The sequence below is a fragment of the Schistocerca nitens genome, chromosome 5, assembly GCF_023898315.1.
Source record: "Schistocerca nitens isolate TAMUIC-IGC-003100 chromosome 5, iqSchNite1.1, whole genome shotgun sequence".
NCBI classification, from domain to species: Eukaryota; Metazoa; Arthropoda; class Insecta; order Orthoptera; family Acrididae; genus Schistocerca; species Schistocerca nitens.
Genome location: NC_064618.1, coordinates 824612148 through 824639833, shown reverse-complemented (window position 1 = coordinate 824639833; position 27686 = coordinate 824612148). Strand labels below are relative to the sequence as shown.

Sequence of the window (27686 nt, the reverse complement as noted above, 5' to 3'; positions counted from 1 at the left end):
AAAACACACTAAACAAGAAGATTACATATTGGATAACCACAGCGACTGCATAGAAGCGATGGAAAAAACGGATGCCTATAAATATCTAGGATACAGACAAAAAATAGGAATAGATAATACAAATATTAAAGAAGAACTAAAAGAAAAATATAGACAAAGACTAACAAAAATACTGAAAACAGAATTGACAGCAAGAAACAAGACCAAAGCTATAAATACTTATGCCATACCAATATTGACCTACTCATTTGGAGTAGTGAAATGGAGTAACACAGACCTAGAAGCACTCAATACACTTACACGATCACAATGCCATAAATATAGAATACATCACATACATTCAGCAACAGAAAGATTCACATTAAGCAGAAAGGAAGGAGGAAGGGGATTTATCGATATAAAAAACCTACATTATGGACAGGTAGACAATTTAAGAAAATTCTTTATAGAACGAGCAGAAACTAGCAAAATACACAAAGCAATCACTCATATAAATACATCGGCTACACCACTACAATTTCATAACCACCTCTACAACCCTTTAGACCACATAACATCAACAGATACGAAGAAAGTAAATTGGAAAAAGAAAACACTTCATGGCAAGCACCCGAATCATCTAACACAGCCACACATCGATCAAGACGCATCCAACACATGGCTAAGAAAAGGCAATATATACAGTGAGACAGAAGGATTCATGATTGCAATACAGGATCAAACAATAAACACCAGGTATTACAGCAAGCATATTATTAAAGATCCCAATACCACAACAGATAAATGCAGACTTTGTAAACAACAAATAGAAACAGTAGATCACATCACAAGCGGATGTACAATACTAGCAAATACAGAATACCCCAGAAGACATGACAATGTCGCAAAAATAATACATCAACAGCTTGCCTTACAACATAAACTTATAAAACAACACGTTCCTACATACAAGTATGCACCACAAAATGTACTGGAGAATGATGAATACAAATTATACTGGAACAGAACCATTATAACAGATAAAACAACGCCACATAACAAACCTGACATCATACTCACCAATAAAAAGAAGAAATTAACACAATTAATCGAAATATCCATACCCAATACAACAAATATACAAAAGAAAATAGGAGAAAAAATTGAAAAATGCATCCAACTGGCTGAGGAAGTCAAAGACATGTGGCATCAGGATAAAGTTGACATCATACCAATTATACTATCAACTACAGGAGTCATACCACACAATATCCACCAATACATCAATGCAATACAGCTACATCCAAACATATATATACAATTACAGAAATCCGTAATTATTGATACATGTTCAATTACCCGAAAGTTCCTAAATGCAATATAACATGTACCGTACAGCAAAAAGGAAGTGACGCTTGATAAAGGTCCGCGTCACTCCATTCTTAACCAGACTTAAAAAAAGTCTGAGAAAGTAAAGAAATAATAATAATATGTACGTACATATGTAAAATATGTAATCCCATTTTTTCAGGTTGAGAAATGGAAATTAAACATGGGGAAAAAATCCTGTTAGATTACACGGGAGACAGCCAGCATGAAACATACTGAAGATGGCTCCAGGTCCCACGAGGCATACTGTAAGGAGTGTAAATACTGTGCATTCAGCATTTGAATTATTTATAAATGCCTAGCACTTTCCAGATTATTTTGAAGTGGACCAACAAAGAAGGTAACATTAATTTCGCTAACAAATGGACAGATCTTGACAGAAGAATTTGAATGGTTTCTTGGCCTGCTTATTCTTGTGGGAGTGTACAAAGGTCACAATAAGGGCATAGTGAATTTATGGAATGAAGAGCATGGCAAACCCATTTTCAATAGTTCTATGGGTAGGAACCGCTTTACATAAATATCACACTGTATTTGGTTTGACGATTCTCAGCACTGGCGAGAGAATCAGAGCCCTGATAAGTTGGCTCCCATTAGGGATTTATCTAAACAGTGGGTAAGCACATTACATGATGCATATGAACCACACGAGAATATTACAGTTGATGAACAATTGGTAACTTTTAGGGGTAGTTGTCCATTCTGCCAGTACATCGCCTCGAAACCTGGGAAGTATAGTATAAAAGATATGGGCTGCATGTGACAGCACTAATTACTATGTCAGAGACCTGTACATGTACACAGGAGAGGGCAAAGGCTGGCTAGCCTAGAGAAATAAATCAGGGAAAAAGTGTAGTGTTAGAATTGACAGGACATTAATCTGGGAGTGGTAGAAATATCACAACAGATTATTGGTTTACAAGTTTGGAGTTGGCAAAGGAACTAGAATGAAAACAAATGACTTTGCTAGGCACAAAGTCATTATGAACTGCCTGCAGAATTTATCGAAGCAAGGGGAAGAACTGCAGCTTTATGTCTCTTTGCAGTGCAGGAATCAGCTACAATAGTCTCCTATTGCCCAAAAAGGGTAAGATGGTGACATTGCTGAGTACTATTCATTTCAGAGAAGAAATACGTAACGGCAAAGCATATTATAAACCTAGACTATAATGCAACTAAATCAGGTGTAGACAGAATGGACAAGTTAGTCAGGACATACACCACAAAATGTATGCCATGAAGACAGAACATTTTAAATAATGTTTTGGATATTAGTGGCCTAAATGCTTTCATAATTTGGCTGGACTTAAATCCTGACTAGAATAAAAAAAACTACAAAAGAAGAGAATTTCTTCTGGAACTGAGAACAAGACTAGTACAGAAACACAGAACTCAGCACAGCAAAGCTTCTCTTCCTGGTCCTCCTCCTCCTCCAACAGAAGTGCATACAGGAGCAAAACGTGGACAGTGCTCCCTATGCGAACATTCAGTGGATATAAAACATTCGGAAAATTTTAGAATATGCTTTTCTTTTGTCTGTAAACGGCATTCAGAGATTCTTTGTTTTAAATGTGAGGATCTATAGGATCAAGGATTAAGACAAAATCTGTACATGCTCGTATACATAGTTTACCTGGTGTCAATCAGTAATGTAAGCTTTCATGTCAGTTCATTAAAATAAATATAATATTGCCAATATATCCTGTGCTAATTACTTGGGATCATACTGACCCAATTGGTACTCAGTGTAACAACAAAAATTCTGGTAGTAGGAGAGTTTTCAACTATGATACCCAATCATGATTTCCTTTGTTACACCAATCAACGAGGCTCAAATTCAGAAGACAGTTGGGGAGCGGGGGGGGGGGGGGGGGGGTGGAGGTGAACAGAGAGAGGGGGTGAGGAAGAGTAACACAGAGAGAGGGGGTGAGGAAGAGTAACACAGAGAGAGGGGGTGAGGAAGAGAAACACAGAGAGAGGGGGTGAGGAAGAGAAACACAGAGAGAGGGGGTGAGGAAGAGAAAAACAGAGAGGGGGCGAGGAGCGGGAGTAGGTAAGAGGGGGGGGGGCGAAGAGCGGGGAGGGCGAAGAGCGGGAGTAGGTCAGAGGGGGGGGGCCAAGAGCGGGAGTAGGTCAGAGGGGGGGCCAAGAGCGGGAGTAGGTCAGAGGGGGGGCCAAGAGCGGGAGTAGGTCAGAGGGGGGGCCAAGAGCGGGAGTAGGTCAGACGGGGGGGGGCCAAGAGCGGGAGTAGGTCAGATGGGGGGGCCAAGAGCGGGAGTAGGTCAGAGGGGGGGGCCAAGAGCGGGAGTAGGTCAGAGGGGGGGGGGCCAAGAGCGGGAGTAGGTCAGAGAGGGGGGCCAAGAGCGGGAGTAGGTCAGAGGGGGGGGCCAAGAGCGGGAGTAGGTCAGAGGGGGGGGCCAAGAGCGGGAGTAGGTCAGAGGGGGGGGGGGCCAAGAGCGGGAGTAGGTCAGAGGGGGGGGGGGCCCAGAGTGGGAGTAGGTCAGATAGAGGGGGGGGGGCCAAGAGCGGGAGAAGGTCACAGAGAGAGGAGGGAATAGTGGGAGTAGGTCACAGAGAGGGGGAGAAGAGTGGGAGTATGACTGAGAAAGACAGGGTGGGGGTCTGGGAGTACGACAGAGAAAGAGGGGGGGGGACTGGGAGTACGACAGAGAAAGGGGGGGGGACTGGGAGTACGACAGAGAAAGAGGGGGGGGGACTGGGAGTACGACGGGGGGGGGGGGGACTGGGAGTACGACAGAGAAAGAGGGGGGGGGGACTGAAAGTACGACGGGGGGGGGGGACTGGGAGTACGACAGAGAAAGAGGGGGGGGGACTGGGAGTACGACAGAGAAAGAGGGGGGGGGACTGGGAGTACGACAGAGAAAGAGGGGGGGGACTGGGAGTACGACAGAGAAAAACGGGGGGGGGGGGACTGGGAGTACGACAGAGAAAAACGGGGGGGGGGGACTGGGAGTACGACAGAGAAAAACGGGGGGGGGGGGGGCTGGGAGTACGACAGAGAAAAACGGGGGGGGACTGGGAGTACGACAGGGGGGGGGGGACTGGGAGTACGACAGAGAAAGACGGGGGGGGGGGACTGGGACTACGACAGAGAAAGACGGGGGGGGGGGGGACTGGGAGTACGACAGAGAAAGACGGGGGGGGGGGGACTGGGAGCACGACAGAGAAAGACGGGGGGGAGTGGGAGGACGACAGAGAAGGGGGGGAGTGGGAGGACGACAGAGAAAGGGGGGAGTGGGAGGACGACAGAGAAAGGGGGGAGTGGGAGGACGACAGAGAAAGGGGGGAGTGGGAGGACGACAGAGAAAGGGGGGAGTGGGAGGACGACAGAGAAAGGGGGGAGTGGGAGGACGACAGAGAAAGGGGGGAGTGGGAGGACGACAGAGAAAGGGGGGAGTGGGAGGACGACAGAGAAAGGGGGGAGTGGGAGGACGACAGAGAAGAGGGGGGAGTGGGAGGACGACAGAGAAAGAGGGGGGGGACTGGGAGTACGACAGAGAAAAACGGGGGGGGGGGGACTGGGAGTACGACAGAGAAAAACGGGGGGGGGGACTGGGAGTACGACAGAGAAAAACGGGGGGGGGGAGACTGGGAGTACGACAGAGAAAAACGGGGGGGGGGGGGAGACTGGGAGTACGACAGAGAAAAACGGGGGGGGACTGGGAGTACGACAGGGGGGGGGGGGACTGGGAGTACGACAGAGAAAGACGGGGGGGGGGGACTGGGACTACGACAGAGAAAGACGGGGGGGGGGGACTGGGAGTACGACAGAGAAAGACGGGGGGGGGGACTGGGAGCACGACAGAGAAAGACGGGGGGGGGACTGGGAGGACGACAGAGAAGGGGGGGGGAGTGGGAGGACGACAGAGAAGGGGGGGGAGTGGGAGGACGACAGAGAAGGGGGGGAGTGGGAGGACGACAGAGAAGGGGGGGAGTGGGAGGACGACAGAGAAGGGGGGGGGAGTGGCAGGACGACAGAGAAGAGGGGGGAGTGGGAGGACGACAGAGAAGAGGGGGGAGTGGGAGGACGACAGAGAAAGGGGGGGAGTGGGGGGACGACAGAGAAAGGGGGGAGTGGGGGGACGACAGAGAAAGGGGGGGAGTGGGGGGACGACAGAGAAAGGGGGGGAGTGGGGGGACGACAGAGAAAGGGGGGGAGTGGGGGGACGACAGAGAAAGGGGGGGAGTGGGGGGACGACAGAGAAAGGGGGGAGTGGGAGGACGACAGAGAAAGGGGGGAGTGGGAGGACGACAGAGAAAGGGGGGAGTGGGAGGACGACAGAGAAAGGGGGGGAGTGGGAGGACGACAGAGAAAGGGGGGAGTGGGAGGACGACAGAGAAAGGGGGGAGTGGGAGGACGACAGAGAAAGGGGGGAGTGGGACGACGACAGAGAAAGGGGGGAGTGGGACGACGACAGAGAAAGGGGGGAGTGGGAGGACGACAGAGAAAGGGGGGAGTGGGAGGACGACAGAGAAAGGGGGGAGTGGGAGGACGACAGAGAAAGGGGGGAGTGGGAGGACGACAGAGAAAGGGGGGAGTGGGAGGACGACAGAGAAAGGGGGGAGTGGGAGGACGACAGAGAAAGGGGGGAGTGGGAGGACGACAGAGAAAGGGGGGAGTGGGAGGACGACAGAGAAAGGGGGGAGTGGGAGGACGACAGAGAAAGGGGGGAGTGGGAGGACGACAGAGAAAGGGGGGAGTGGGAGGACGACAGAGAAAGGGGGGAGTGGTAGGACGACAGAGAAAGGGGGGAGTGGTAGGACGACAGAGAAAGGGGGGAGTGGGAGGACGACAGAGAAATAGGGAGGGAGTAGGAGTAAGAGATGAACAGAGAATGAGGGAGGAAGAGGAGAAGGAGGTGGACACAGAATAGGGGGGGGGGGGGTTTGACTGATATTAGGACGTGGGTTTTACATCCAATTCCCATACATGTTTAGCAAGTGTGATGCATTGTTGGGATTGTTAGTATGCAACATGTACAAGAACCAAGAGTGTACAAATGAATAGTACATTTATTTTTTACTTTACAGAATTTTACAAGCATGTGCAAACTTAAGAGTACTATATGAAAGGTACAATCAATAGAGGTAATGCATTTACTAGGACATGGGCCTCAGCTCTCAGGCTCTGTACATTCCAATTCAAGTTTCCTTATATATTTTTGTGCTTCCAGTTGTTCTGCAGAGTTCTTGTTTCCATTTTATGCACTGTGCTTAAAATGCTACCAAGAAGCACACTACTAATCATGCCAAGAAAACCTGAGTGACCCAACAGCAGGATGATTCCTTCAACAATGCAATGGCCAACCATCCATCCCACCCTCTTCTCTCACAACGTGTGTGTATACTTGTACGTCTGTATGTATGTATGTATGTATGTATGTATGTATGTATGACATATTGTAAAATGTTATGTGGAAAAATAAACTATAGATACTAAAACCTTAATCTTATCTTGAAATAACAGTTTTTTCTTAAGGTAACTGCACAGAGTGTAGCCTTATATAGAAGTGAAAAATGAACAATAAGTAGTTCATAAAAGAAGAGAACATAAGCTTTTGAAATGTGCTGCTACAGCAGAATGGTTAGGATTAGATGATTAGATCAAAAAACTAATGAACACATACTGACCCCAATTGGGGAAAAAAGTAATCGTACAACTAGACCAAAAGAAGGAACTGGTGGAAAGAAGATATCTTGAGGCACCTAGTAATTGTAAATTTGATACCAGAAGGAAGTGAAGAAGGTAAAAATTGTAACCAAAGCTTAACTTTAGTTGGTTGGAGGTTAATATACTGAACAGGAAGGTCATCATTCCCTCAGCCTGGAGATAGTTCATATGAAGTTGGTGATGTTTGCCAGAAATGTGACCAGATTATTATGAAAGTATGTAGGAGTGGTAAAATGGAAGCATTGCAAGTAATATTGATGCCAGAGCTGAGAAATAACTTACGGCAAAGTAAAAGTATATGGATGAGGCTGGTATGTAGGTCTAAGAGATAAGAGGGTGTCTGAGGGCTCACGTGCGGCAAGAGAAATCCACCCACATTCGACTCCAAGCCAACCCAATTAGAGGTGTAGACAGTTTCACAGTAAACATTTGTTTCCAATCATCAGCTTCACAACAGGAAAAGTGAGAAGGCCAAAAATGTAATGGGCATCAGCTGCACCAAAAATAATAAAAGAAGGAGAAAGAAACAATCGAGACAGTAGGTCAGTGGGGCCAGCTGAGTGTTCCTCCAGGCTCTGCATGTTACAGAAGTTGTGCCTCCCACAGCCATCCCACCACAGATCCATTATAGTCAAAGTGTAGAAGAGATGTTCAGCACCCACTATTCAACGAAGTGCTCCCCTAAAATGGAAACTGGGGTGCAACAGAGAAAGAGGGAATGGCATCTCATTGCAATTAAAACAGAGCACAAGAGAAATGAGAAGGGCAGCTGGTGAAGGAGGTAGGTTGAGGGCACCCAGACCCAGCCTGCAACAGAAGACACCCCAATCGACCTTTCCACACCACAAAGATAGTGTAAAATATACCTGAGAATAAAAATAATTTTCATGGAGAAAACAGAGTCAATTCAACAGTACATGACATCTCCCAATGATAGAAGCAAAGAACCCAGGATACTACGCTTAGCATGAACAGGCAGAAAGAAGGGACATTCCATCAGGAATTAGGCTTGGCAGCCAAAATGCGGGGGTAGCTCCTGACATTTTGTTTTCAGTTTATTAAAGTGGGCAGCAGTCCATCAGATGTTACATCTCTGAGTAAGAAGAGATCTTATTTGCACCTGCAAATCTGCAACTGGGATAGTCAAAGCAAATGTTAGAAAAGTAATAACTTCTCTAGTGAAACAGTCTGTCAGTTTATTCTCTGGAATATGTATGATTTGGGACAGAGAAAGACTACAGAGCAGGCAGTACAACTAAGGTCCAAGAGGTGCTCTTGAATAGCAGATATCACAGGGTGACAAGAGTAACATTGATCAATGGCCTGGAGACTGCTCACTGAATAACAACAATTAAAATGCAGTTGGGTGAGATCAGTTTAATAAGGCGAAGGGCTGTGTTAATGGCTATCAGCTCCACCATAAAAACACAGAATGTTCCGGGTAACAAACATTCTTCCTGATTCGCGGGAGATGTAGAAGCACGTCCCATCCTATCCATGCTTTTAGAGCCATCAGTGTAAATGACAGGAGCACACTGATACTTTTGAAGAACTGAGAGGAACAGTTGTCGAAAGTCTGGGGGAAGAATTAAACTTTACAGCCCTGAAGTAGATCAGTCATAATTCATGGCCTGGGTACTATGCTACAGGGGAGTGAGGAAGGTGGGGATATGGGAAAAACACAGGGATCTTAGTCTGAGGATGTTAGGCAGAGGGCCTTAATGTGCATTCCAACTGGTACAGGTGCCGGGGCCTAGTGAGGGTTGATGCCCTTTTATGAAAAAAAAGTGATAAGTCAGATGAAAAGGAAATTGTAGGGTGAAGATTGCATAAGAAAGCAAGAGTTGGTACAATCCGAACTGAAGAGGGAAGATTCCCATTTCAGCAAGGAGACAGTATCTATAGGACTGGTCTAGACAGTGTTACTCCACAAAGATGGACTACATCCAACAACTGCAAATCTGAAGGTGCCACTGAGCCATATGACCGTGCAACCATAGACCAATTGGGATAAGATCAGAGCTCTGTAAATATGGGGTGATCAGTGAAATCCACATCCCAAGAGGTGTGGGCAAGGAAGCAGAGGGTGTTAAGCTTCCGCATGCAGCTTGTCTTCAGTTCACAAATATGGGGCATCCAAGTCAGGTTAATATAAAAAAGAAGGCTGAAAAAAAATGGGATTGTGCAACAAACTTCCAAGCACTGGGCACTCAAGTAGAGATCTAAGTCAGGATGGACTGGGTATGATGTCAGAACTGCACGATTTCTGTTTTCACAGGTGAGAACTGGAACCACAGGAAAGGGTCCAAGTGGAGGCCATTTGGATGACTCCTTGGTATCAGCCAAGGCTAGAGTGGGAGTTATATCAAATGCAAATTCATCAACATACAGCATGAGGGTTATCAGCAGCCTGACAAGGCCACCAGCCCATTAATGGTGATGAGGAAGAGACCAAGAATAACTTGTGGAATAGAACTGAACTAAACTAAACTCCGTCCCAACAATGAATAAAAACCTGTAGGGAGCATTGAAAGCCCCAATCATGCAGGACAAGTAAAATGTGATGGTACCAAGTGGTGTTGTAAGCTTTATGCAAGTAAAAGAAGAGTGGAATAAGGTGTTGCCATTTAGAATAGTGCTTGATGGATTGCCACTTCCAATACAATCAAATGGTCAGTTGTGGAAAATCCCTCCTGGAAACCACACACATACATGGACAAAAAGTCCCAATATCTGCAAACCCAGCATAATCAGTGAGCAACCACCATTTCAAGCAATTTACACAGCACACTAGTGAGGCTAACCAGTCATTAGCTGTTGACAGATGTTAGGTTTTTGTATTGCTTCAGGATTGGGACAATGATAATATCTTGCCATTGCAATGGGAAGACACCTTTCACCTAAACACAGCTGAAGACCCTGAGTAGATGGAGCCTTTGAGTAACATCTGATTAGGAATTTAATCAGGTGAGGCCACCTCATGTGATGAGGACAGAGCCCAAAGTAGTTCCAAAGCACTGCAGGAGAAGAAGGATTTGGAGATGCCTTTAACTTGTCATTTGTGTTCGAAAGGTAGTAATAAAAGAAGAGGACATCAACACTGACACAAAGTGGGTCGCTAGGGGTACACCAAGAACCGACAAGTAAGTACGAAGACTTCCCTATAGGAAGAGACCCGTAACAGTTGTTGATCCCTGGAAGCCCAGAAGACTATGGACTTTGGCCCACACCTGGGATGAAGGGATATATGTTCCCAATAAGGAGACATAGTGCTCCCAGCATTCCTTCTAACTGCATTTAATCAGATAGCTTGGTTTGGAGGCGAATGCACTCACTGCAAACCAATGTACATATCTCTCTAGATACTATCTTGGAACCACTACAGCACAGAAAGCACTGTAACCTTGAAGCATCAGCGAATGGTGACTGGTGAAGTGTCTGTCTTTGAGAGTGATACAGACTGCAGAACAAGATATATTCAGTTGTTGTTCTGGTAGGTGAGTAGGTGATAGTAATACCCACTGCAGTTACACTGAATCATCACATTGGAGGTGTCCTGGATACGTGTTAAGGGCCAGGAAAACAGATCTGCCACTGGAGGGGGTGAAATCCCATCAATGAGCAATAGTTCAGAATCTGAAGATGTGGGGGAGATCTGGCACATCTGGTGTCACCGGAGTAGCCTTCTCCCCTCCTGCTCCTGTTTTGCAACTTTGGCAGTCAGTATTCATGCTGTGGATGTAGCAGCAGACATAGAGCAGGTAGCCCTGGGATGCACAGAACAGGCCTATTTCTGCCACTGGCTGGTGTCTGACCTCCTATCTGTGGATTTCCGAGGTGAGGAGTCTTGATTACACTATAATAATAATAACAATAATAATAATAATAACAATAATAATAATAGTAATTTGGTTACCTGCCTTACGGCAGGTATAGATTTCATAGCCCTCCATGCTTCTCTGTCCTCTACTTTCCTCATTATTTGTCATCCTCCTGTGATCTACTGATGTCATCCAGCATCGGGTATATTCTTCTGCCTTTTCCTTGCTTCCCCGGAATAAAATCTCCAACTGCCACTACCAGAAGGCAATCTCATCTCAAATTATGTCCTATATATATAGAGGGAAACATTCCACGTAGGAAAAATATATCTAAAAACAAAGATGATGTGACTAACCAAATGAAAGTCCTGGCAGGTCGACAGACACACAAACAAACACAAACATACACACAAAATTCAAGCTTTCGCAACAAACTGTTGCCTCATCAGGAAAGAGGGAAGGAGAGGGAAAGACGAAAGGATGTGGGTTTTAAGGGAGAGGGTAAGGAGTCATTCCAATACCGGGAGCGGAAAGACTTACCTTAGGGGGGAAAAAAGGACGGGTATACACTCGCGCGCACACACACACATATCCATCCACACATATACAGACACAAGCAGACATATTTAAAGACAAAGAGTTTGGGCAGAGATGTCAGTCGAGGCAGAAGTGCAGAGGCAAAGATGTTGTTGAATGACAGGTGAGGTATGAGTGGCGGCAACTTGAAATTAGCGGAGCTTGAGGCCTGGTGGATAACGGGAAGAGAGGATATATTGAAGAGCAAGTTCCCATCTCCGGAGTTCGGATAGGTTGGTGTTAGTGGGAAGTATCCAGATAACCTGGACGGTGTAACACTGTGCCAAGATGTGCTGGCCGTGCACCAAGGCATGTTTAGCCACAGAGTGATCCTCATTACCAACAAACACTGTCTGCCTGTGTCCATTCATGCGAATGGACAGTTTGTTGCTGGTCATTCCCACATAGAATGTGTCACAGTGTAGGCAGGTCAGTTGGTAGATCACGTGGGTGCTTTCACACGTGGCTCTGCCTTTGATCGTGTACACCTTCCGGGTTACAGGACTGGAGTAGGTGGTGGTGGGAGGGTGCATGGGACAGGTTTTACACCGGGGGCGGTTACAAGGGTAGGAGCCAGAGGGTAGGGAAGGTGGTTTGGGGATTTCATAGGGATGAACTAAGAGGTTACGAAGGTTAGGTGGACGGCGGAAAGACACTCTTGGTGGAGTGGGGAGGATTTCATGAAGGATGGATCTCATTTCAGGGTAGGATTTGAGGAAGTCGTATCCCTGCTGGAGAGCCACATTCAGAATCTGATCCAGTCCCGGAAAGTATCCTGTCACAAGTGGGGCACTTTTGTAGTTCTTCTGTGGGAGGTTCTGGGTTTGAGAGGATGAGGAAGTGGCTCTGGTTATTTGCTTCTGTACCAGGTTGGGAGGGTAGTTGCGGGATGCGAAAGCTGTTGTCAGGTTGTTGGTGTAATGCTTCAGGGATTCCGGACTGGAGCAGATTCGTTTGCCACGAAGACCTAGGCTGTAGGGAAGGGACCGTTTGATGTGGAATGGGTGGCAGCTGTCGTAATGGTGGTACTGTTGCTTGTTGGTGGGTTTGATGTGGACGGACGTGTGAAGCTGGCCATTGGACAGGTGGAGGTCAACATCAAGGAAAGTGGCATGGGATTTGGAGTAGGACCAGGTGAATCTGATGGAACCAAAGGAGTTGAGGTTGGAGAGGAAATTCTGGAGTTCTTCTTCACTGTGAGTCCAGATCATGAAGATGTCATCAATAAATCTGTACCAAACTTTGGGTTGGCAGGCCTGGGTAACCAAGAAGGCTTCCTCTAAGCGACCCATGAATAGGTTGGCGTACGAAGGGGCCATCCTGGTACCCATGGCTGTTCCCTTCAATTGTTGGTATGTCTGGTCTTCAAAAGTGAAGAAGTTGTGGGTCAGGATGAAGCTGGCTAAGGTAATGAGGAAAGAGGTTTTAGGTAAGGGTGGCAGGTGATCGGCGTGAAAGGAAGTGCTCCATCGCAGCGAGGCCCTGGACGTGCGGGATATTTGTGTATAAGGAAGTGGCATCAACGGTTACAAGGATGGTTTCTGGGGGTAACGTCATTATTTACAATTGTTAGCCCCATTTTCGTAATCTTTCACCACAACACCACTCCTTTTAATACATTTACACATTTTTTCGAAATTTTCCCGAATTTCTCCGTCCTTTAACGTGTTTTAGCGGCAACACAACCACCTAACCTTTATGCACATCGCTGTCTACCAACCCAAGTTCACCACAGGATCAACTTAACCAACACTTTTTCGCCTTTTTCCATACCAGATCTCCAGTTGCTTTCTAGTTCACCTTTATCTCTCCCCATATATTTTTATCTTTCATTTTCATTTCAACCTCATGTTACACTTTCCACCTTCTAATACCATGTCACCCTCACAACACCCCCACAACGACCCCATTAAGTTTTATTTACATTCCCTCCGCAATCATGCCTTCACCCTAGCCAGATTACGCTCGCATATTTTATTTTCTCAGGCTTGTCTGACATTTGGCATAACCCCCAAAGGCCTCACACTTAAAGTTCCCATCTCTGGCTGCAACCCTTCTTTCCATCAGTCCCTATACCAGTTCCAAACTGAACAATCCATTGCCCTCACCCACCTAATCCTTCACCTACACATCAACTCAGCCAATGAACACACCCGTCAACTCCTATCCTTAATAAAAGTCCTCAATCTTTCCTCTCCCACATCCACACCGGCTGTTCAGAGCATCCTCCTACAGGCCAACCGCAAATTAGAACAGCATGCCACCCTCCACCTCAAAAAACTATCCAATCTCCTGGTTTCCCACCTCCGGAAAGGCAACTCACTCACCCTTCACAACCTTTCCAGCAAACCTCAACCTCCTCTCATTGCACACAAACCCAGTCTCTCCCATCTACTCAATCTCCCACTTCCAGCTCCACTCCCTCCAAACCCTCAAAATTCCAATCAACTCAATCTGGAACCACAACACCCTAATTCAGTAGTTAACCTTTCCTCCAAACCTCTCTCCCAATCCGAAACCTCTGTCCTATCCAAAGGCCTCACCTTCAGCCCCACTCCCAGATTCAACCAAACAGCCCTCGTCAAAGATTTACTGTCCTACACTCGTACTCTCTGCTGGAAGTATCACTTTGCCATGAAGAAAAATGATCCTAATCCTACTCCTAATGATCCAACTCCCCAAGACACTATCCAAATTGAACCCTGCCTGGAACAGTTCCGTCCTCCGTCACAGCGAGACCCACCTCCTCTTCCTCAAAATCACCCTCTCCAAACCTTCCAGGAATTTCTGACTTCCAGCCTTGCCTCTCAGTCCTTCTTAAAAAACCTTAATCCTACTCCCAACATCACCACTGCTGAAGCCCAGGCTATCCGTGATCTGAAGGCTGACCGGTCCATCGTCATTCTTCCGGCGGACAAGGGTTCCACGACCGTGGTACTTGATCGTCGGGAGTATGTGGCTGAGGGACTGCGTCAGCTTTCAGACAACACCACATACAAAGTTTGCCAAGGTAATCCCATTCCTGATGTCCAGGCGGAGCTTCAAGGAATCCTCAGAACCTTAGGCCCCCTACAAAACCTTTCACCTGACTCCATCAACCTCCTGACCCCACCGACACCCCGCACCCCTACCTTCTACCTTCTTCCTAAAATTCACAAACCCAATCATCCCGGCCGCCCCATTGTAGCTGGTTACCAAGCCCCCACAGAACGTATCTCTGCCTACGTAGATCAACACCTTCAACCCATTACATGCAGTCTCCCATCCTTCATCAAAGACACCAACCACTTTCTCGAACGCCTGGAATCCTTACCCAATCCGTTACCCCCAGAAACCATCCTTGTAACCATTGATGCCACTTCCTTATACACAAATATCCCGCACGTCCAGGGCCTCGCTGCGATGGAGCACTTCCTTTCACGCCGATCACCTGCCACCCTACCTAAAGCCTCTTTCCTCATTACCTTAGCCAGCTTCATCCTGACCCACAACTTCTTCACTTTTGAAGACCAGACATACCAACAATTGAAGGGAACAGCCATGGGTACCAGGATGGCCCCTTCGTACGCCAACCTATTCATGGGTCGCTTAGAGGAAGCCTTCTTGGTTACCCAGGCCTGCCAACCCAAAGTTTGGTACAGATTTATTGATGACATCTTCATGATCTGGACTCACAGTGAAGAAGAACTCCAGAATTTCCTCTCCAACCTCAACTCCTTTGGTTCCATCAGATTCACCTGGTCCTACTCCAAATCCCATGCCACTTTCCTTGATGTTGACCTCCACCTGTCCAATGGCCAGCTTCACACGTCCGTCCACATCAAACCCACCAACAAGCAACAGTACCACCATTACGACAGCTGCCACCCATTCCACATCAAACGGTCCCTTCCCTACAGCCTAGGTCTTCGTGGCAAACGAATCTGCTCCAGTCCGGAATCCCTGAAGCATTACACCAACAACCTGACAACAGCTTTCGCATCCCGCAACTACCCTCCCAACCTGGTACAGAAGCAAATAACCAGAGCCACTTCCTCATCCTCTCAAACCCAGAACCTCCCACAGAAGAACCACAAAAGTGCCCCACTTGTGACAGGATACTTTCCGGGACTGGATCAGATTCTGAATGTGGCTCTCCAGCAGGGATACGACGTCCTCAAATCCTACCCTGAAATGAGATCCATCCTTCATGAAATCCTCCCCACTCCACCAAGAGTGTCTTTCCGCCGTCCACCTAACCTTCGTAACCTCTTAGTTCATCCCTATGAAATCCCCAAACCACCTTCCCTACCCTCTGGCTCCTACCCTTGTAACCACCCCCGGTGTAAAACCTGTCCCATGCACCCTCCCACCACCACCTACTCCAGTCCTGTAACCCGGAAGGTGTACACGATCAAAGGCAGAGCCACGTGTGAAAGCACCCACGTGATCTACCAACTGACCTGCCTACACTGTGACGCATTCTATGTGGGAATGACCAGCAACAAACTGTCCATTCGCATGAATGGACACAGGCAGACAGTGTTTGTTGGTAATGAGGATCACTCTGTGGCTAAACATGCCTTGGTGCACGGCCAGCACATCTTGGCACAGTGTTACACCGTCCCGGTTATCTGGATACTTCCCACTAACACCAACCTATCCTAACTCCGGAGATGGGAACTTGCTCTTCAATATATCCTCTCTTCCCGTTATCCACCAGGCCTCAAGCTCCGCTAATTTCAAGTTGCCGCCACTCATACCTCACCTGTCATTCAACAACATCTTTGCCTCTGCACTTCTACCTCGACTGACATCTCTGCCCAAACTCTTTGTCTTTAAATATGTCTGCTTGTGTCTGTATATGTGTGGATGGATATGTGTGTGTGTGCGCGCGCGTGAGTGTATACCCGTCCTTTTTTCCCCCTAAGGTAAGTCTTTCTGCTCCCGGGATTGGAATGACTCCTTACCCTCTCCCTTAAAACCCACATCCTTTCGTCTTTCCCTCTCCTTCCCTCTTTCCTGATGAGGCAACAGTTTGTTGTGAAAGCTTGAATTTTGTGTGTATGTTTGCGTGTCTGTCGACCTGCCAGCACTTTCATTTGGTAAGTCACATCATCTTTGTATATATATATATATATATATATATATATATATATATATATATATATATATATATATATATATATATATATATATATGATTATAATAGAGGGAAACATTCCACGTAGGAAAAATATATCTAAAAACAAAGATGATGTGACTTACCAAATGAAAGTGCTGGCAGGTCGACAGACACACAAACAAACACAAACATACACACAAAATTCAAGCTTTCGCAACAAACTGTTGCCTCATCAGGAAAGAGGGAAGGAGAGGGAAAGACGAAAGGATGTGGGTTTTAAGGGAGAGGGTAAGGAGTCATTCCAATCCCGGGAGCAGAAAGACTTACCTTAGGGGGAAAAAAGGACGGGTATACACTCGCGCACACACACACATATCCATCCACACATATACAGACACAAGCAGACATATTATTGGTCTTTAAATATGTCTGCTTGTGTCTGTATATGTGTGGATGTGTGTGTGTGTGTGTGTGTGTGTGTGTGTGTGTGTGTGTGCGTGCGCGCGCGAGTGTATACCCGTCCTTTTTCCCCCTAAGGTAAGTCTTTCTGCTCCCGGGATTGGAATGACTCCTTACCCTCTCCCTTAAAACCCACATCCTTTCGTCTTTCCCTCTCCTTCCCTCTTTCCTGATGAGGCAACAGTTTGTTGCAAAAGCTTGAATTTTGTGTGCATGTTTGTGTGTCTATCGACGTGCCAGCGCTTTTGTTCGGTAAGTCACATCATCTTTGTTTTTAGATATTTTTTTCCCACGTGGAATGTTTCCCTCTAAAATATATATATATATATATGAGAGAGCAGTTACATGTAACACTTAGAAGGTGCCACAGGTCTACTAAAGAGATTGTTTAAACCACACTTGTCCGCCCTATTCTGGAGTATTGCTGTGCGGTGTGGGATCTGCATCAGGTGGGACTGACGGATGACACTGAAAAAGTACAAAGTAGGGCGGCTCGTTTTATATTATCACAAAATAGGGGAGATAGTGCCACAGACATGACACGTGAATTGGAGTGGCAATCATTAAAACAAAGGCTTTTTTGTTGTGACGGGATCTTCTCATGAAATTTCAATCACCAGTTTTCTCCTCCGATTGTAAAAACATTCTGTTGGTACCCACCTACATAGGGAGAAATGATCATCTTGATAAAATAAGAGTAATCAAAGCCCGCACGGAAAAATTTAAGTGCTCTTTTTTCCCGCGCGCCATTCAAGAGTGGAACGGTAGAGAGAAAGCTTGAAGGTGGTTCATTGAACCCTCTGCCAGGCACTTTGTTGTGAATAGCAGAGTAATCATGTAGATGTAGATGAACACCAAAATACACTGTCACAGGGGAATAAATTAATTTTATTACATCTTGCTTTAGGAGCCGTAGAAGTTTTTACATATTCTTTCTTCAAGTCTGCTGCACTTCACATTCTGCAGCTCAATTGTAGTAGTGATGTACGAAGAATGACCTTGAGGATTTATAAAACAGTGAAAATGAGGAAATAACTTCTTTTATGTTGCAAACCATTGTACATTTGTGTAGCACTATTTGTATTGTAGGTTTTAAAGGCTAAAGCACTTACTGACTAGACATGAAGCTATTCTTCCTGCCTGCTACTGTGTAAATGTATATTTAAGTTTTTATTTACCTATTAAGGTCTCCCTCACATGTTCACATGTTTCTAGAGTAAGAATGCAGGGGATTGGGAGGATTAAAGACTCTAGAAAATAAAATGTATGGGAGTGGGAGGATTAAAGACCTTAGGAAGTTGGGTCTCTAGGAATCTGTCATGCTGGTGCATTATTCGTTGTATCTTTATTAGGTCACCAAGATAACTGAGCTGACAATTGTGCTACCCCAGAATATAACACCAACTGTAGAGCACTGTGGTACTGGGCATCGTATGCAAATATAACAGTGTGGAAATTTGCTTTGTGTGCAAATAAATGCAGGCTTTAGCATATTTTCTTCAATGTCACATTTGTTCTGTTATGTGTGTCTGCCATTTAAAACCATGTTGAAGACCTATATCTAAAAATTTTGTTTCCAATCAGGGTGTACATCCATTGGAGTTTATAATGACAGATGTTGGAGGCTTCTCCCTTTAAAAATAAGTCCAGAAAAGTTGTTTTGGATATATTTATTATTAACTTACTGCCATCAAGCTAGTCATTTGGCTGATCTCTTGCTTCATTTATGGTTGCTTGTAATTTCCTTGATGTTTTCTCTGTAAGCTGGTGTTCGTGATTCAGTGTTAGATGTGGCTATGAAAGAATGTATTATAGGAGATAAGCATCATGTTTTCACTCACACATGATCTACATTTATGTAACAGATATATGACTTGTCAATTTAGTGCAACTAAAAATTACATTTTCAGTTTTTTTCTGATTTACAGTTACCATAATTCATGGTCTTTAAACCAAATACTAGAGATTCTTAGCCTGGCTTTGCTTTGTTGCTTACGGTCCTCTATGTCATATCCAGCTGCAATAAAAGTGGTACCATCAGCATACAGAACACATTTACACAGCATGATTTTAGGTAGGTCATTAATATAAATTATAAACAATAAAGGTCCTAGCATGGAACCTTGAGGCTTCTACAAATCCAGAGCTTATATCACTACAGTGGAACAGATGCTTCTTATTTTCAAGATCAATTTGAGAAGAGAGTTCTGAATCTCTTATGCTATAGCACCTCAGTTTATCTATTAGAATCCAACGACTCACAGAGGCATCAACTGATGATTTCATTTCAAATGCACTGAGGATTGTAGAAATGATATTTTCAACAGCTTTTTGTTTAGATGAATTTTCTGTGAAGCCATACTGAAAGTTTACAGTGTTCTGTTACAGGTGAAATGTTTATAAATTTATTGATACATGCAATGTTCTATTTTCAAAAGTGTTGGCACAAGAGAAATCTGATGTTATGAACACATGACCTGTCTCCTTTCTTATGTAGACAGACAACTAATGTTATCCTTAAGCAGGCTGGAAAATACAACTCTTATCTCCAAGGGTGTTGCAATATTTATAATACATTCCTTTGTAACAGAATCTGGAATACCATCAATTCCCAAGAGCTATGATTGTATGTGAACGGTTTAATCTGGGATTGTTTCGTACAGATAGATTGTGAGGAGGCAAGAATTCACTTTATAGTGGTTGTTTGGGCTCTCTCTCTTATTATTCATTATTAAACTTTTCACATGTTTGCATGCTTCTGCCTGAAGAGATTTCCAATTTTTTGCAAGTCAGTGACACTTGTCATAGTACATGAGGCAATGACTGCTAAAAGAGCAATGAGAAATAAGACCACTAGGTTAGTTCTGATTTTATACATGGGAAAATAGTTAAACAAAAAAGGGAAATACGGAAGCGTCCAATCCCACCCGTCTGCTTTGGCCCATGACGCCACAAATATGGCGGAAACGACCATAAACCATGATTCATATATATGGCGCATATTAAGTCGTTACGTACACATTATGAGGACGAAAATACATCGAAAAACAAACATACACACATTCCACAAAAAGCCTAATGACACTAACGGGACAATCGCGGGAAATAGGGAGTTTTGGGGTGGGGACAAACTAAATATAAACAAATTTAGACACCCACCCCCATACAAAACCACGCAAAACAACGAAAGAAACTGACATCACAAAACTCCCCAAATACCACTAAACACAATATCATCTGGAATCGGACACTTCCCTTGACCTATATAGCTCAACAGCAGCTCCCGATCCCATAAATTAGGACCTAACACTTCCCTTGACCTATATAGCTCAAAACCATCTCCCGATACCAATACCAACATTCACAGCCACACATTGGGATCGAACACTTCCCGTGACCTGTTATCCTTATGACATCTCCACATACACCCGTCCCTGGTCCGAGACGCCGGAACTTTAAGTAAGTCTCATTTCTTCACGACATAACACTTCGCGACTTCATCAAAAAATCTGAATAGTTGAGGAAATTTTATTAGAGACAACGTACTGTCCCCCATCATAGCCGACAACCAAAAACTGTTGACCCTGTCAGTCACATCCATACCTACCAAAGACATAAAAAAAGCAATTTACCAAAATTCACACACGACGCCACACTCGCAAACTAAACCAAAAACATCACCTAACACATCACCAGAGAGCACCACTGATCGCATCAGAACGACACCTACAGACACGCCACTCTCTCAAACTAAATTTCGCGCCGTCGTGACGTCACACACCACAACAGCCTTATGTCACGATTCAAAGCCGACGGGTGGGATCGGACGCTTTGGTCGACCCTGAAAAAGTACTGCAACCAGTCAAAATGACATGCAATAAAACAGGTCACAAGTGAACAGACCTAAGACTTCATGCAAACAGTAACTATTCCAATCATACAACATCTATGAAATGAGATAATGGTACAACAATTAGTTTTTTTCATGTGCAGCAAAGGTGATGCAATATAATTCAAACAAAAAATTTCTGACGAGAATATAAGAACATCTACCTATAAATGGGGATACTTTTTGGGTGGGAAAGACATTATGTAGGCCTACATGTTTTATAGAACCAAAGTAGTCTTAATAATAGGAAATGAGAGAATGTTCTAATTTCTAATGGACGGGTTGGAAGGGTGAGATCCCATAATAATAAGTCTGCTGCCTATATCCCACTCTTGTCAGTTTATAACTGATGCATATGATAATGTGCTGAGCAAAGGATGAAGGGTCAAAAACAAGAGAGCAGAATGTGGTATCTGTGATGTGCTGATGTCAGCCTATTTTCTCGGTACACAACGAAATAACTCAAGAAGTTATGGAAACAGTAGTCCATCTTAAATCCTTCTGAAACACACAATGTTAGAAAAACAAAAATTATGCAAACAGGGGGACAAAAATAATGTTGAATGGAAAAAAACCTTGAAAGCAAATACTACATAGGATGTAAAGCACTGAATGAATGGGAATATCTACAAGAAATAAAGATAGCAATGCAAAGTAGACAAAAAATTATCTTTAAAAAATGAAGTATTTTTCAGCAATATTCCATTCACTCCAAGAGAACCACTGAAAAATGTTTTGTTTGGAGGTTTCAATTATTTTGCAGGAAGTCTGACCCTGAGCATATATGGTAGGCAAAAGCCATCTCAAGATGAAGCTAGGCAAAAAATGGAAGAGAGGAAATGGGTTAGCAAGGTGAGAAATGAAATGCTACCACATAGTGAGAGAAGGCAAGCAGTTACTGGTGGTAATAAAAAAAAGAAAGGATGACGACGAGGCAAATTCTTATGTAGCATAAGAATTCTTAGAAAGGATAAGGACAGCAAAAAAGTCTAAGGATTCACCTTGCAGTTAATTAGTTTCATGTCTCTTGGATCATTTTGTAAGTAAATGGTAGCCTAATGACATGGACCAAGTCATTTTTGCATTCACATCGCAAATGACCTGAAGGAATTTTACAAATAGGGTGCCCCAACCAGTAGTTGATCACCACCCAGTAGTTGGTCAGTTTCATTCTGATCTTTAAATTATAAGAGTTGGCAGCACTGACACTTTTAAAAATGTAAGAGCATATAAAGAACATATGTTGGCAAACCTATTTCTTCTATTGTTACAACAATTGGAGGGAACTGATAGCTTTGAGAAAATCTTTCCTTTTGTGCTGTGCTGAGAAGTGGAGTGTCAGGGCGCCTAGACTAATTGTAAGGTAGGTTACAGTGATACAGATATTTATGGACACAAGTACTAAATACTGAAATATGATGAACTGTGTTAACAAATAACTCATTATGAATGATTGATTGTATCATTTACCATAAAGGAAGTGTAAATTATTGCTTCAGTCTTCTTTAAGGGGGGGATATCAACTACTGGAGTGCATGAAAGCATGTTTTCCAGTAGTTGGTCATAATGATCAATTACTGGTACTTTTTAGAATGTTCTCACAAAGAGTTGCTTTTAACCATGGACCAAGTAGGCATTCCTTTCTTCTGTCCCATACTGATGGAAATGTGAAATTTATATGGCTTCAAGTAGTTGATCGGGGTGATCATCTACTGGTTTACATATGATCAACCAACAAGTATTGAGGCATACAGATAAAATTTTTATCAGTCATTAGTTTCATCCCTCTAATCTGCAGACTGAATTAATAAATGGCTCCAAAAGAAGATAAGTTGAAAAAAGAATTTTTTAAGTATTCTGAGGAAGATTTACATTGTGCAGTAGAAGCAGTTCAAGTGGGTGGCAGTAGTATGAGGAAAGCTGCAAAACATTTTGGTATCCCATTTAGTACGCTAAATAACAAAATTAAAGGAGAAGTACCTACGCAGCGTAAGATGGGACCAAGTTCAGTTTTGACAGAGGCTGAAGAGAATTTATTGGTTAGCTGGATCCATGCCAACGCTAAAAAAGGCTTTCCAATAAAGCGAAGGATGCTGTATGAAACTGTGAGTGACATTGTTTTGGCAGATGGAAGACCTACACCATTCAAAGATGGAAGGAAGGCCTGGTGAAAAATGGTTTAAGTCATTCATGAAACGTCACCCTGATGTATCAGAACGGCATGCTGAGAGCATAAATACTGCCAGAGCAGCTGTTACTGAGGAAAATATCAGGCAGTGGTTCAATGAACTTCATCAGCATCTTCAGCAGGGTAATAATTTGGACATTTTAAATGAACAAAAAAGAATTTATAATGCAGATGAAACAGGATTTGAAACATGTCCTAAAACTGGGAAAGTTCTGGGTCCAATTTCTTTTGACAATCTGTATGAAGTCAAAAGTGGCAATGAAAAGGAGGCCATTACTGTATTGGCAAATTTCAATGCTGCTGGAGACACTGTACCCCCAATGGTCGTATTTCCACTTCAGAAAATTTCAAGGGACATATCTGAGAATTTGAACAGTGAATGGGGCATTGGGCGGTCAAAAAAAGGCTGAATGACAGGAGCCCTCTACTTTGAATACATTGCCAACATTTTCCTTCCATGGCTGAAAAAATAGAGTGTCAAATTTCCTGTTATTTTATTGGTAGATGGGCACAAATCTCATACATCATATAAAGTTGCTAAGTCTTATGCCGACAATGGGATAATACAATTTGCATGGTATCCAAATGCGACTCATGTGCTTCAACCAGCTGATGTGGCAATATTTCGTCCCCTGAAATCTGGATGGAGAGATGCTGTATATAATTGGAAACACAAAACTGGTAACAAAGTTGTAACAAAAACTGTATTTGGCCCATTGCTTGAGACTGTTTCCAATGAAAAGGCTACTCCTGAAACAGTGAAAAATGGTTTCAGGAAGTGTGGTCTTTTCCCTTATGATCCTGATGCAGTGGACTAAGCTAGATGTATGTCCAGCAAATCTAGACATTGTGCACCTGCTATAACGTGTGGTAATGCAATAAAACCATCATCATTTGGTGTTGAACATCTTTTGCATTTTGAATCTTTAATGAAGAGAGGTAGAGCAGAAGAATTCCGTGCAGCAGAGAAAATGGATGGGAAGGTGATCCAGGAGCAGAAGAACTGTTTCAGGTTTGGCGTAAAATTCGTGCTACTTGTAAATCATCTTCACCAAATAAAACTACAGATGCTAACATGCTATCTCTGCATTTGTGTAGTACAGAACAATCCATCCCTAAATCAGAAAATCCAGCAGGAGATCCTAAAGTGTGTACTAACAGCAAAATATCTTGTGACTCAGAAGATGAATCATCCACATGTCATAATGAAAAGTCAGGAGATCAAGATTTAGTACAAGAAAATGACAGTTCAGATCCTCCTCAGCCCTCTTCACATCCAGTCAACCCTGAAGCAGACACTCCAAAACGCCATTCATCCCAATCATCTCAGAAAAACAGAATCAGTCCACATTTTGCTAATCATATTACTTGGCCTACTGAATCCCCTATAAAGGCTGGAAGGAAGAGAGAGTACATACCATATGCAACAACATCCAAACAGTGGCTAGACTGGAACAAATCAAAGGAAGAACTAAAAGCCAACACAGAAGCTGCAAAACGAGCTAGAATAGAACAACGTAAAATGGCAAAACAGACAAATGAGAAAAAAAGAAAAGGAAGGAAACTGTTTCCAGAGGCTGAGAAGGAAAAACCACCAAAAAAGAAGCCTGTAAGAAAAGACAGTTCAGAGTCAGAATGCATCAGTGATGAATGGAACCCTCGTGAAGACACACCAGAAAATGAATCTGACGGTAATAAAAACCTTGCTACCACTGAGAAGAGGCATGACATTGGAAGGCCTGCATTCAAAGAAGGAGATTTTGCTTTGATCTTGTTTCCAGGCCAAAAGAATAATAAGTATAAATTTCTGTGCACTGTTCAAAGAGTTACCACAGAAGAGGACATTGAGGTAATGGGTTTGAAAAGCTGCGATGAAAGAAATACACTGTTTAAGACTGATGAAGATGATATAAGCACTGTTCACTCTTCACAGATTTTAGCAATACGTCCAGAACCCTGTATTATCTCTACAGGAGGCAGGCTGCGTTACAAGTTTCAACGTCCTGTTGATATTGGAAAACTGGAATGAAACTGAGCAGACTTGTGTATAGTTTATTTTTGTGTGTAGGCTACTATGTTATATTGCTTTATTTCATTGAAAAAAATTGTTCAGTACGTTAATCATTCATGTAGGTGTGTTAAAATTAAGTTCCCAGATGTAATTACCAGTTTAATGTCAGATGATTTTATTTTTGCATATTGATCAACTACTGGACTATGGGCGATCATTTTATGGAACTCTATGATCAACTATTGGTAATTTCTGACCACTGTAACTGAAATTCAGAAAATGTAGGGAATAAGCATTTCAAGGTTAATTGTATGTATGTCATTCTTTACAGGAAAATTTTCTCTGTGATATGTGTTGTTATCAACTTACTCCTTCAAGTAGATGTTCTATAAAAAATATAAATGTAAACTGAAATTGTTAATCGATCAACTATTGGCTGTATCACCCTACAGAGAACTGAAAATAAAGCAAAGTAGTATAAGATACAGAGACAGTAAAGGCTGTTCACAGAGTAGAAAATTAATTATGAATGCAATCTGCAGCAAGAAAATAATCAACAGCTACTTATTACAACTGGAAGAGCAGAAGCCTCTTGTTAGTCATACGAAATGCTGTAGGGCTAAATGAAAATAGTGTACGAAGGAAGTATAATCTGTTATCTTCATTATAAATTATTTGTTACGCTAACTTATGAAATTAGTTTCTTATAGGGTCTTCTTTCCATTAATGTGAACTTTGACTTGTTACATGTCAATGGAATCCCCATAATTGATGAGATCGAAGACACATCGTACCTGAACAATTGGTGCTCATTATATCCTGAAATTCTGTAGTGATAGGTTGAAACAGCCATGTTTCAAGAAGATCGTCTTTCGTCATATTTCGTAAGATTTTATATTTTCCCTCAGAGAGTGCTAACTCGTGTAATTAGGTTCAGTCCACAATAAGAGAAGGACACAAGTGGGCCTACTAGAAGTGAATGCAGTCTGATAGAGGCTAGTCTAAGACCATGTCTTAACTCTGCACTGAAACCTCATATTAATAAAGTAAATTATTCACTTTTCATATGACTAATCAAATAAACCTGCAATAACAGTTCGTACAACCGTAGGGCCTAAAGCCTCGCTTGGAATCAGATAATTTATAAACAGGGCTGGGGGCACTTAAATAGTGTTTTCCCGTCTGTCACTCTTCCAGCAATTTATTTATGGGCTTAACTGTCGTATGTAACTTCTATGACTAAAACTTCAGCAATTACAGAACTATCAATAGTTATATTTTTTCGAACTTTGCGGAAAATTAGTTTTCTGTGTTAAAGGCAGAGCAAGATGAATGATGACAGGAACAATACAATTAAAGACTTAAGTTGCCAGGGTCCAGGGTCATACCAAAGTGTAAGGCTTGCGATAAATTTTCAATCTATTTAAAACTCTAAAACGAAATGAGTATTAAAGACTAAAGATAAGTAAGCATTGGCGCTTACAAGAATCTTTCACTATTGATACTGGTTATTACCTGGATCAGGTGCTCCTTCGCTCTCTAGCTTCTGTAGGAACCTCGCTCGCAGACTAGCTATCTGCTGATCTATTTGAACCATTCTGTAATAATTTTAGCAACAACAATGTACACGACTGTCACACAGCTCACAAGCTCCGAGACACTTACGTTTCTTCATGCACTTGACCTTTGACTGATATCACTCACAGCAAGTACTGACGCGTCCACTTCAAATTCGTTCCAACAAACTACGCTCACACGACAAGTCAGGCCAGGGAAGTTCTAACTACAACAAAAGCCATGCCGCCCCACATACACAGCAGACATTTGAAGTGACATTTGTTCCGGCATAACTACGGCGCCGAATCCAAAGATAAGTACAGTAGGCATACTTCCCGACAATCTCTTCCAGGTAAATTAAATGAATTTTTTGGGGTCGTAGCTCTTTGAATGTTTTTAACTGTTGGTTATAATAGCGAACAACATCACACCATGCTTCCTAGAGGTCTTCGACGAATACTGTAAGCCACTTATAAAACTGAAACGTATGGAAAAGTAGCACTTATCTTTTTTTTTTTACCAGTCTGCGAATTTTCATCCAGCTTTTATGTGTAAATGTGCAAGTCACTGTAAATTATTAGTTCTGCGTGCATTCCCGAAACGAGAAATAAGTCGAGCTTAGGACATCCGAGGATTATTCATTTTAAATCTGTTTCCTTCTGTTACGTTGATAATTTTCAGGTTGTTTACTTCTGTATAAATTTCTACAAGAAATGAAGTGATAACATGACGTAGATCCAGCATACAACAACATTATTCCAGTATTGCAGTTAAAGTGTTACGTAAGCAATCTTCTTCGTACACAATTTGTAATTCTCATAAACGTCCGTAGTATTTGGTACGCATCGCTCCTTTGGGGCAATGACACGAAAGACTGACTCCAATTGTAACTCGTTCATTCTGAAGTCATCTGTTAGCACAAAAGGCTTTCGTAAAATGTCACTGAGTTCACAGTTAGCTACATCTACCAAAAATCATTCTCCTTTCTGCCTATTATCCGTAGCGTCTTCTCGGTTAACTT

General features: G+C 43.4%; 1 protein-coding gene across 1 annotated transcript in view; it reads right to left on the bottom strand.

Moving 5' to 3' along the window:
• LOC126259792 (motile sperm domain-containing protein 2-like) overlaps positions 1-27342 on the bottom strand; it is a 90285-nt gene extending 62943 nt beyond the window's left edge. Inside the window, exon 1 of the mRNA XM_049956810.1 lies at positions 26624-27342. Within this exon, the coding sequence (XP_049812767.1) occupies positions 26624-26705 (82 nt within the window). The 5' untranslated portion in view covers positions 26706-27342. The remainder of the gene's footprint in view (positions 1-26623) is intronic.
• Positions 27343-27686: the final 344 nt, after the last annotated feature.